The sequence below is a fragment of the Elephantulus edwardii genome, unplaced genomic scaffold, assembly GCF_000299155.1.
Source record: "Elephantulus edwardii isolate Elephantulus edwardi_28Jun2011 unplaced genomic scaffold, EleEdw1.0 scaffold00120, whole genome shotgun sequence".
NCBI classification, from domain to species: domain Eukaryota; kingdom Metazoa; phylum Chordata; class Mammalia; order Macroscelidea; family Macroscelididae; genus Elephantulus; species Elephantulus edwardii.
The window spans coordinates 1,109,386-1,121,759 of NW_006399870.1; the positions used below are offsets into that span (position 1 = coordinate 1,109,386).

General features: G+C 40.2%; 1 protein-coding gene across 1 annotated transcript; it reads right to left on the reverse strand.

Moving 5' to 3' along the window:
* Positions 1-733: 733 nt before the first annotated feature.
* On the reverse strand, positions 734-1,666 carry LOC102846682 (olfactory receptor 8B12-like). Its single transcript, XM_006892842.1, has one exon. The coding sequence runs from the start codon at positions 1,664-1,666 to the stop codon at positions 734-736; it is 933 nt and encodes a 310-aa protein (XP_006892904.1).
* Positions 1,667-12,374: the final 10,708 nt, after the last annotated feature.

Consider the following 12,374-nt stretch of genomic DNA (forward strand, 5'->3'; position numbering starts at 1 on the left):
ATTTTGTCTTAAACTATGTATGACCTGACATTTTTAGAACTTGTAAACCTATAAAAGTACTAACATACCTGACAATATTCCTAGAGTTCCACAAAATACGTCAGGAATGACCCTGCTGGCTACCATGTGATATCTAATATAACAGCCTCACTCACAAGCCAACCTTCACACTTAGCATTTGTACAAGATCAGCTTCAGAAACATATTCCTCTTACCCTCTTGAAAATGAAAATGAATAGTCAAAAATTAGTTTTGAGACAGTATGTGAAATTATTAAAAATAGAATTAGATTATAAAACAATACATCATCAAACTTTTAAGAAGGCATACACAATAACCCAGTGTAACAAGTAAGCATGGAATAAGTAAAAGCAAAGTAATTTACAATTCAAAGATCTGAAGTCTAGTCCTGCATATAACACCAAACAGTGTGACACTTGACAAAATACATACTATTCCTTCATTTCTAAAATATAATCTTTTAAATTAAAAAGGCTAGGCCAAATGATATTTAAGTTCAATTAAAGACTAAATGATCTTTGATTTTATAATAATTTTTATAAAATAAAGACCACTTGGAATAGTTAAAGTGCAGTTATGGATAGAGAAAATAAATCTGCATTAAATACAATTAAGATGTGAAATTCTCCACAAGAACCTGGGTACATGGTTGAACCACATGCACAGTAATTAAACAACATTTCATCCTCTTTCTTCAATTAATGTCCCTTTCTCAAAAGAATGGTTTTCTGCTCAAGGTCTTCCTCAGAGCAACTTTCACATCCTTATTTCTCAAGCTATAGATTAACGGATTTAGCATGGGCACCACAATGGTGTAGAAAAGGGAAGATATTTTCCCTTTGTCAAGAGGCAAAATGGAAGGGGGTTTCAGATACATAAAAGCCCCTGAACCAAAGAAAAGAGAAACCACAATTATGTGGGAGCTACATGTACTAAAAGCTTTGGACCTTCCCTCAGTGGATTGAATATGGAGAATGCTGGAGAGGATTACAGCATAAGAGATGAAGATGGTGACAATCGGCACTCCAATATCAATGGCCACAACAATAAACACCACTATTTCATTGATATATGTGCTGTTGCAGGACAGCTCCAGGAGAGGAAGGATGTCACACATGAAATGATTGATAAGGTTGTCAGAACAGTAGGTTAGACTCAGGAGGCTTCCTGTGTGGGCCATGGATCCCCAAAAGCCCATTATATAGGCACCAAACAAAAGAAGTAAACAAACCTGAGGAGACATGGTGACCATGTACAATAATGGTTTACAGATGGCAACATAACGGTCATATGCCATCGCTGATAGAATAAAGGACTCAGAGATAACAAAAAAACAGAAGAAAAAAAGTTGAGTCATACACCCTCCATGCAATATGATGTTCTTCTTTGAGATAAAACTCACCAGCATTTTAGGAGTGATAGTAGTGGAGTAACAGAAGTCTATCAAAGAGAGGTTAAAGAGGAAAAAGTACATGGGTGTGTGCAGATGAGAGTTCAACCCAATCAGAGTTATCAAGCCCAGGTTCCCCACTACAGTGACCACATACAAGCAGAGAAACAGGAAGAAGAGGGGCGTCTGGAGTTCTGGCTGGTCTGTTAGGCCTGCAAGGATGAACTCTGTCACAGAATTGTTCTTGGTTGCCATTCTCCTCAAAGGTACTCTGTGAAGGCAACAGAAACAGTTACATAGAGAGAAAGAAACATCAGCACCACCCTCCCAGTATCTGGCCCCTATTTCTTGGGTATAGAATCCTCAGAGAAACTAAAACTAGTGTAGAGAAGTCCCTATTATTTGGTATGAATTCGTCTTTAGAGCATCAAGGTTGTTGCACCCAAATTTGAAATTACTGGTGCTGGGGAGACAGAAGCAAGAATAAAGTAAATGAATTTTGAATTTTTAAGTCAGTACCTTTTTAAGAGCCTTTCTTCTTGTCTCTCTTTTTAAGTTTCTGAAATTTGAACCTCTTCTCTGAAGATCCCTGACAAGCAGAAATCACTGTGATTCACATCAGAGCTTCCCCTCTGGATTTTGTTTGATGGAGAAAAAAGATGGCTAATTAGAAATTTAGAAACCTGTTCTTGTCAGAGGTTGAGAGTAGCTACTGTGTTGACATTCTCTATCACCATCAAATTTATACTCCATGAGAATATAGGAGCATGGGATCAGAAAACTCTCCTTTCTTGTTGGAGCTAGGTGCAATTAATTCCTAGAATGAGTTTAAGAATGAATTAGTGAATCAATGCTCCTTTGTTTTTCTCAGAGCTCTTACTTGAATGATTATAGTTTTTTTAAAAAAATCACAATGTGAACACTTATTTAGTAATTTCTGTGAGAAGTTCTATATGCTTGTGGTAATATTATTATTCCCATTTCACTGAGATTATTTACTAATCCAAATAGACAAAACTATTGAGCTGTAGCCATAACATGAACATAGGCATTCCAACTCCCACAGTTTACGCTTCTAACCACTGTGGTGTCTGACTTATCAGGCAGGCCCTCACCTTCTTGCTGTTCAGAACCTCAATGTTGTACAATGCTCTCAGTAATAATTATTCTGAAGAGAGATGTGTCCCTAGTGACTAGATGATAGCTTTGAAATCAGAACTCCCCACTCCCAGTCCTGATCAAAGGATCAGAATCTGTAATTTATATTGTAACTCTACTCTGATTAACATGACTTTTAATTGCCAATTTACCCAAAGACTCCTCTCTTGGTTCCAGGAGGAGAGAACATCTTTCCCTTACCAAGATAAAAAATATAATTTACATTTTCTTTTTAATTACAAACTTTGATAACCTAGTTATTAAAACAGAGTCTCTAAGGATCATTACCTCAGAAATAATCTTCCCTAAGGAAAAAAGAAATGGTTGTTTATAATTTTGACATTTTTATTTGCCTTTTATAGAGTTAATAGTTTCATCCAACTAACATTTATTCAACACTAGGAAGAAAAATCACTATATTTAAATAATTCTCATTGCCATTTCTTTGATACACAATACTATACCAGACCTAGTATGCCCTACTATCACCCCTGGAACTAAAATAGCAAGTAAAGTGTTTAAAGAACTCCACCATTCTTGCAGGAATATCTGAAATGGATAAAATGCTACATCCCCTCAGTCACATGGAGTCTCACATTTCTTGGCCTGTTGGCAGTTATAATGTTATTTACTCTTTGGACTCTCTTAGTTAAATTTGTTAGTGAAATTCATTAATCTAATATGCAAAATTTCCAGGTAAACTCATAATGAAACAAAGGTCTCAACCCCTCCCCAAGGAAGAAGGAGCCATAGAATTATAAAGCCTTAGGACAAATCATAGGGAGCTCTGATGGCCTAGTGGTAAGGAGCTGCATACCAAAGGCACATGGTTCAAATCTACCAGCTCCTCTGCAGGAGAAAGATGGAAAATCTCCTCTGGCTCAATTATACTGCCCCTAAAAACCTGCTGGAGGTTCAGCTATGAGTTGGTCCTGATTCCTCAGTACACAACAACAACAGGACAGATAGTTAGGGATGTGTATTCTGTTAGACAGACCTGCAGCCACTCTGAGCTCAAAGAAGTTTCAGAAGATGAGGCTGCCTTCTATATCAGCACATAAAGAAAGACAAGTGTGTTGACTTCTTTGGCATCTACCCCCATACCAAGGAACTTTGTGTGGGAGCTTCTTAATAAAGTTGCCTTTAACTTTCCTATATTCCGGTCCCTCTCTTGAGTTAGTGACCTTATGAGCTTATATCTGGTGCTGAAGCCCCACAAGATGAGTTAAAGTATGTTGCATTCCTGTCCATCTTTGAGACAAGTGTGGTGCCCTTTTACTCTCTCTTGAACCTAACAGTCAGCACCGTGTCAAAAATGCTCAAACAGTAATATACAGCCCTTTTCCTTCCTCCCCTATTCTGTGCGTATGTCTGCTGACTAAATATCTTGAGTGCTTGTGAAGAGACTCCACAGCTGATGCTACTCTGAAGCCACATTTGATTGAGTTCCCACCCATGGTTCCATGTTGTTGTCATCTGGCTTAATGGCTATTTGGGTGATCCTCTAAGGACTCCAACCAGGACCAGGGCTTATACAGGTATATATATGCCTATGCTAAGATACACTTTACCCCATGAGGGGCACTGCTGGAGGAACTCCTGTGTGGATTGAGGGACATATCCTCTGTTTTCTATTTCTATCCATTTTGTGTTCGTGTCTGGTCATCTGTAGTGTCTCCTTCCTTTAACTTCCTCCCTCTTCCTCTCCACTTTCAGACTTCTTTTACGACTTCTCTCTCTCCCTCAGAAAGGTGCATTTGCTTATAAAATTTTCCAGGCACTGTTTAGAACAATCCCTAGGCATTTTCACTCCAGGCATTTTAAGTTCCCTTGGAATTCATGTCTGTTACTGGACTCCTGTCTGCAAATACACAGAAAAATCCCAGATGCATCAGGAGGTCCACTCATACCAAGCAGTGCCAGGCACTTCTTCCCAGGCTACTGATTGTGCTAGGAGAAGCCAATGTCATCCTTAGCCTCTCTCCATATCTGAGACTTCCTGTTTCAAAGGGATGCACTGAAATCTTGGTTGCCTCACCCATAGAACCCCATGGGTAGCCAAATGTCTAAAACCCCAAGGTACAGTTCCTTGGGCTGCCTCCTCTTGAACCTTTCACACTTGGGCCTGGCTGAAGACTGCCACCCCAAGATACTGATCTTTTACTGTAATTGGGCATAACTGAAACACCAGCTAGATAATGACTCTCAATAGCCTGTAAACAAAATCTTTCATTTTAATACCCTTTGAGATCTTGACAATTTTGACTGATGAACTCAGAAACAGCCAGATATTCCATATGTCCAACCTTTCTTTTACTTATGATCCTGTCCCTCCCTTTGCAAGACCTGCCAATCTGTGCAAGTTCTCTTAGCCCAAACCCCTTTTCCAATTAAATCACCTGATAACAAATCATACCCTTCCCTTACTTCCTCTCAGGACTCATCCTCTTCCCCTCCAGGTGACTCTGCTTTTTCAGACCCTGTACACTTCCTTTCTCAGCCTTCCCCTCTCCCCTACCCAGCATGTGCTCTGGAACCTGCCACCCCTTCTGCTCTAACTAGCCCAGACTCAACTGCCCCCACCCTCACATCTCTGTTTACTAGCCACACCCAGTCCAGCCAGACTAAGTCTCTCCTCTGTCCTCTTCAGGAAGTTGCAGGCATGCATTGAGGGTCCCCTTAATGTCCATGTATTTTTCTCTCTATATGATCCTTCCCAAATTGAAAAACATTTAGGCTAGTTCTCAAAGGACCTGACAACCTCTATCAAAGAGTTTAGGTGCCTGACCCAGACCTATGATTTTACCTGGCATGACCTTTTGGTTGTACTGTCTTCTACTCTGACACAAGATGAAAAAGAGTGTGTTCTCACTGCCACTCAGCAGCACGCAGACCAAGTGCATTTAACATATGGCTCCATGCTGGTTGGTCCCCAAGCTGGTCCCAAGTTGGTCCTGGCAAAGCCAAATTGGACATATCAAATTAATACAGCAGCAGGAAGAAATGGACGAGTCAGGCATGACCATATGATTCAGTGTCTGTTGGCCAGCCTACATGCCATCTCCCATAAAGCAGTAAATTTCTATAAGCTCAGAGAGATAACCCAAGCTAAGGATGAAAACCCAGCTGCCTCCTTAACCATCTCACCAAAGTCCTGACTGTATACCCACTTAGACCTTACTTCCCCAGCAGGGGCCACCATCCTAGCTATTCATTTTATCACCAAATCAGCCCCTGATATGAAAAAGAAACTTTTAAAAGGCTGAGGATGACTTCTAAACACCCATTTGAGGCCTGGTAATCATGGCCTTTAAAGTTTTCAAAGCCCATGAGGAACAGGCAGAGGTTGATAGGGAGACTTGCACCCATGAGAAAGTGAATCTGCAAGCCCAAGCCTTGATAGCTGCCTTGTGACCAACAGCAGTGAGGGGTCATAAAACATCTCCTCATTCAACAACAAGCCAGTTATCTCCTGGTGCATGGCAAAAAAGAGCCATTGGGCCAACTGCTGTCCTAACCCCCTCCCTCTGACATGGCCTTGCCCTATCTGTGGAACACTGGGCCATTGCAAGGCTGACTGACCTTCGATGCTTAGCTGAGGTGAGGCAGCCTTTACACCAAACCCGACCCCCATCCCAGCTGACTTCTTTGGCCTGGTCCCTGAACATTGAAGATGCCCAGGCTCAACAACTCCTATCACCCTTGCTGAGCCCTACCTAGGTAACCCTTCAGGTAGTAGGGAAGCCAGTTTCCTTTCTGGTTGACATTGGGGCTACCTTCTCAGTGCTCCCCTCCTTCTTGGGTCCTGTTTTCCCTCCTCAGGTCTCAGTAATGGGGATTCATGACCTCCTTAACAAGCGTCTTAGCACTTAATCCTTGCTCATTATCTTTGACAAAAGAGTATTCACCCATTCCTTTCTAATTATCCCTACATGCCCAACTCTGTTATTAGGTAGAGACCTCCTGTTTAAACTTGGGGCTGTGTTTCTATGAGAGTCAAGTGGACCTATTTCACCTGAACAGACTTTAGTTCTATCCCTTTTAGCACTCCTTCCTTCCAAGCCCCTTGCTACACTGACTCTATCACCAGACCTTGTCAATCCTGTTGTTTGGGATCTTTCCATTCCACCTCTAGCCTCTAATCACCAACCTGTTATTGTCATCCTGAAAGACCCCTCCTCTTTTCCTGCTAGACCCCTAATCCCTATCTCTGCACAAAAGCATAGAGACTTAAAACCCATTATTACTCACCTAGTTTCCAATAAGCTCCTTATGCTCACAAACTCTCTGTGTAATACCCCAATACTACCAGTTTAAAAAGTTGATGGATCTTACCACCCAGTTCAGGATTTGGAACTGATTCATGCAGCCATTGTATGTTACTATTATATATATGAATCAGGATTGGTGGAAGAAAATATCTAAATTGACAAAATTAGCTGAAGAAAAAAAAAACAAACCAGAAGTAAAACCACAAGCCTTCTCCCCAGTTATCTCAAAAACCCATTTCTAACCTGGGTTCTTCCTTTTCTAGGACCAATAATAATCATAAGCGTTTTGTTACTAATTGCTCCTTGCCTTTTTAAACTCTTACTTCAAAGGATAAAAGAAATGATCAACTGTGAACCAGCTACTACTACATTAATGCTCTCCCCTGGCAACTGATCTTGAACCAACTCAATCCAGCCTCTAAGCTCCAGACCTCAGTTCCCATTCAGCAGGAAGTAACCAGAATGAAAATATGTTGCCCATTACTACTAAAGAGGTTGTGACGTTGGACCAGAGGGAATAAGGAATCAAAAGAATGCAACATGTCAGCAGGAAAGAATGAATAGCCTCGCACACCTGGCTGAACATAACAGCTGAAACTTAAACCACAATAGAATGTCCCTTCCTAGCCTTTTCCCTCTCCCTTAAAACACTGCTATAAAAACCTGCCCGAATACACCCTAAGTGCGACTTCCTTGGCCTCTACTTCCGGACTAAGGAACCTTACATGGATTCCTTAAAGCTGCCTAAAGCTACTTTTAAGCTTTCCTAATAAAAGAAAAAGAAAGACAAGTGTGAAATATTTCAGGGAGTACTGTGACAGGAAAGCTTAGCAGCTTGTTCCTATCCCTCCCTAAAATTCTCTTTTTGCACTAATTGCTTTCAGCTTTGCAGTGTGCAACCAATAACATCCTCTTAAACTGTCCTTAGGCTAAATTAATTTTAAAAGTTCTCAAATACTTGTGACAAAAGGGACTCTCTTGACACAGATGACTTCTAATAAAGCTGAAAAATCACACTGAACTTGAGACTCAAATGAAAGAAAGAAGAGTGATGGTGCAAGTGCTCACTATTCCAGGGGCCTTTGAGTGGAATGCCTCTCTAAAGTCTAAATGTGCACATCTCATTCGCATAACATTGACTCTTGTTTCAAGTATCACGCATTCAGAATCAACTCATAGCTGACTTTCCATTGGATTTTCAGAGGCAGTAAATCTCAATGGAGGAGAAAGCTCTTCTTTCTCCCTCAGAGTAGCTAGTAGGTTGAAACCAGAAACCTATGTGTTGGGTCAAATTCTGGAAAATCCATCACTTCTTAGAAAATTACTGAATATATAAAAGATTTATTAGTATTGTTGTTATGTGCCGTTGAGTCCCTAGAGACTCAGAGCAACCCTATGTACAACAGCCCTAAACCTGGCCCTATCCTGAGCCAGTCTCTGACATTGATCTTCATTACCCCAGTTACTGTGTCAATCCATTTCATCTGGGGTCATCCTCTCCTATACTGTCCCTCCACCCTTCCAAATGTGACACCTTTCTGCATGGACTGGTACCTTTTGATTACATTCCCAAAGTATATGAGACTGAGCTTCAAAATCCTTGCCTCCAAGGAGTAGCCTGGTTTTACCCTTTCTAGGACATACCTGTTTGTTCCCTTAGTGGTCCATGGTATGATCAATACTCTTCTCCAACACCACAACTCAAAGCACTGATTTGCCTTCTATCATTCTTAGTCATTATCCAGCTCTCTGATGCATAGCATGTAATTGCAAAGACTGGGTGCACCTTAGTACCCAGTATGACATCATTGCTCTTTAGAAGTTTGGAGTGGTCCCTAAGAGCAGATTTCCCAAATGTAGTTCATCTTTTGATTTCCTGACTACTGGTGCCAAGAGTGTTTATTATGGTCTGGAGTAGGCTGAAATTATTAAAAAATCTCAATCTCTTCTCCATCTCTTCTCAATCATGGGGCTTCCGGTGGGCCCAGTGATATGAATCATTGTCTTCTTGATGTTGAGCTTCAATCCATAATGCAAACTATAGTCCTTGTCAGGTCCTCCTCAATTTCAGTAAGCAGAGTTGTGCCATCTGCATAACGCAGGTTGTCCATGAGTCTTCCTCCAATCCTGATGCCGCTTTCCTCCTTGTGAAGTCTTGTCTTCTGAATTAATTATCTGTTCTGCATAGAGATTAAAAAGGTATGAAGATAAGAGGTATCTCTGATGCACTTTTTTCCTGATTTTAAACCACGCAATGTTTCCTTACTTTGCTCTTAGGACTTCTTCCTGGTCTAAGTATAGGTTTTACATGAATACAATGATGTTCTGGGATTCCCATTCTTCTACAATTTGCTGTGATTCATGCCTTTGCATAGTCAATGAAATACAGATAAGACACTTCTCTGGTATTCTTTGCTTTCAGCCAAGATCCATCTGATACTGGCAGCAGGGTCTCTAGTGCCATGGCCATTTTTAATCACAGCCTGTATTTCTCGCAGTTCTCTGTCTATGTACTACTGTTCCAGTCATTTTTGGATAACCTTTAGCAGGGTTTTCCTTGCATGTGATATCAGTGATATTGTTCAATAATTTAATTTCCACACTTTGTTGGGTCATCCTTTTTTGTAATGGGAACAAATAGAATCTCTTCCAGTCAGCTCGTTAGATAGCTGTGCTCCAAATTTCATGGTACAATCTTTTGAGCACATCCAGGGCAGCATCTTTCTATTTAAATATGTCAATTGGTATTCCATAATTTTAGGGGCTTTAATTTTTGTTCGTTCCTTCAGATCAGGTTCAACTTCCTCCTTCATCATCATTGCCTCTTGATCATATGTTGTTTCATAAATTCTTCTGTTTCAGTCAATTCTTTTTGGTACTCTATGTACTCCTTCCACCTTTTTTTCATGCTTCCAGAATCATTCAATATTCTGCCCATAACATCCTTGACTATTGCAATTCAAGGGTTTTGTTTGTTCTTCAATTCCTTCAGTTTAAGAAATGCTGAGCGAGTTTTACCCTTTAGACTTTCCAAGTCCAGCTCTTTGCACTTTTCATTTAGCACTTTGCTTTGTCTTCTTAAACTGTCCTTTCAAATCTTCTGTTCAGCTCTTTAATTTCCTAATTCCTACCCTTTGCTTTGCCTTTTTGGTGTTGTAGTGCAATATTTAGAGTCTCTTCTGACATCCAACTTAGTCTTTTCTTTCTTCTCTCTCTTTGTAATTTTTTCATTCTTCATGGATATTATTCTTGATATCCTCTTAAGGCTCATTTGGTAATCATTCATTAGTGTTCAAGGCCTCAAATCTATTCCTGGTATGATTTTTAAATTCAGGTAGATTAGACTCAAGATCAAATTTTGGTCATTGCAAATTTTATTTCATTTTCTTTGGCTTTAGTTTGAACTTGCATATGAATAGTTGATGGTCTCTTCCACAATAAGCACCTGGCCTAGTTTTAACAGTTGATATTGAGCTTCTCCAGTAAGTCTTTCTACAGATATGGTCCATTTGATTCCTGTACATAGAATCAGGTGTAGTTCTTGTGTATAGTCACATTAAAGTTTCTTTTTCTTTTTTAAGAGTCAAAATAAATACTTTTTAAATTTTTATTTTACAATGGTTTACCTACAAAGTTTGTACACATTTTCCCTTATAGCAGATGCCTCCCTCAGCTCCCCAGCCCACCTCCCCTCCAGCCATTAAATCATGTAACCCCATGATTATCTACCCAACCCATTCCTACCCTTTGTCTTCCCTTCGCCTTAGATCCTCATACATGTTTTACTAGCTATCTATTTCTTCAATAATGGTCTTATTTTTTTTGTTCTTATGGGACTGAGTTAGTTCACTTAGAATAATACTCTCTAGTCCCTCCCAAGTTAGGTAGCGATTTACAAAATCATTACTCTTGCATGGTGTGTAGTATTCCATAGTGTGAATGAACCACAATTTCTCACTCTATCCCGTCGACATTGGACATTGGGCCATTTCCATGTTCTTGCTACGGTGAATAATGCTGCTATGAACATTGGTGTACAAGTCTCTATTTGTGCCTCAGTTGTCATTCTCTCGGCGCATATTCCAAGAAGTGCCAAACTGCCCTCTAGAGTGGTTGTACCATTTTATAATCCAAGCAACAGTTCCAAAATGAGAATTCCTATGTCACCACATCTTCTACACCATTTATTATTTGATGACCTATTAAATCTTGCCACTGCTATTGCAGTGAGATGGTATCTCATTGTGGTTTTTATTTGCAGCTCTCTATTGCCAATGGTTTTGAGCATTTCTTTATGTGTCTGTTGGTCCTCCATATATCTTCCTCTGTGAAAATTCTTTCCATATCTCTGGTTCATTTTATAATTGTATTATCAGTCTTTATCTTGTGAAGGTCATGTAGGATTATGTAAACTTCTGACATGAAACCTTTGTCAGAAATGGTATTGCCAAATGTTTTCTCCCAATCAATAGGTTTCCTTTTCACTCTGCTGGAAAAAGTTTTTTTATGCACACAGGGACTTAATATTTAGAAGGTCCCATTCATTACTTTTAATGCTTTCCAGATTTAGCATTTCTGGCTGTATTTGGCAGTCCCTTTATAACATAAACTATGCCATCTAAACGTGATTCAATTTGTTTCTGACGAACTTTATGCTTTTGGACTTTATTTCCAGGTCTCTGATCCACTTTGAGTTGATTTTTGTGCATGGTGTTAGATGTGGATCTTTTTTTAGCTTTCTCCAGGTAGCAGTCCAATTTTGCCAGTACCATTTGTTGAAGTACATAGGGTTTTCAGAGGCCTGCTATTTCAGAAGTGGATGGCCAATCCTTCTTCCTAGTCTGTCTTAATCTGAATGTTTAGGAGTATCTGACAGACAACAATTTGTGGAGCAATGAAAAATAAATCCCTCATTGTGGAGTTAACCATTAGTTACAGTGTAGTCCCTGCCCTTAGCCCAGTGCCTTGACCCACTTATTTCCCAGCTCCACCCTCCACCACCTCCACCAGGATACACCTTCACTTCTACCAAATGCCTTCAGAATTAATCTCCCATTGTCCGACCCATGACCTGACAGCTTGCATCTGAAGCTTTCTTCGCTTCTGTGATTCCAACAAAGTCAGCTGCTGACAATTTTTTTTCCTGTGTCCAGTGTCTCTTAAGTTAGTTGTACTGTCTCCGAAGGGAAGGTGATGTGTCCTGTAGAACTCCGGTATAGATTGTAGAAGATCTATCAACAATCTGCGTCATGCAGATGACACAACCTTGCTCACTGAAACTGAGGAGGACCTCATGCTCTTACTGCAGAGGGTCAATGACTGCAGCCTTCAGTATGGACTGAGGCTCAATGTCAAGAAGACAAAGATTCTCACCACTGGACCAATTGGTAGCATGAGGATGGATGGCAAAGAGATTGAGATTGTTCACAGCTTCAGTTTGCTTGGCTCCACAGTCAACACTCTTGGCACCAGCAGCCAGGAACTCAAAAAATGTATTGTGATGGGAAAGTCTGCTGTTAGGAACCTCTCTAAGG

Coding starts and splice junctions, on each gene's coding strand:
- LOC102846682 (XM_006892842.1), bottom strand. CDS start 1,666: ATGGCAACCAAGAACAATTCTGTGACAGAGTTCATCCTTGCAGGCCTA.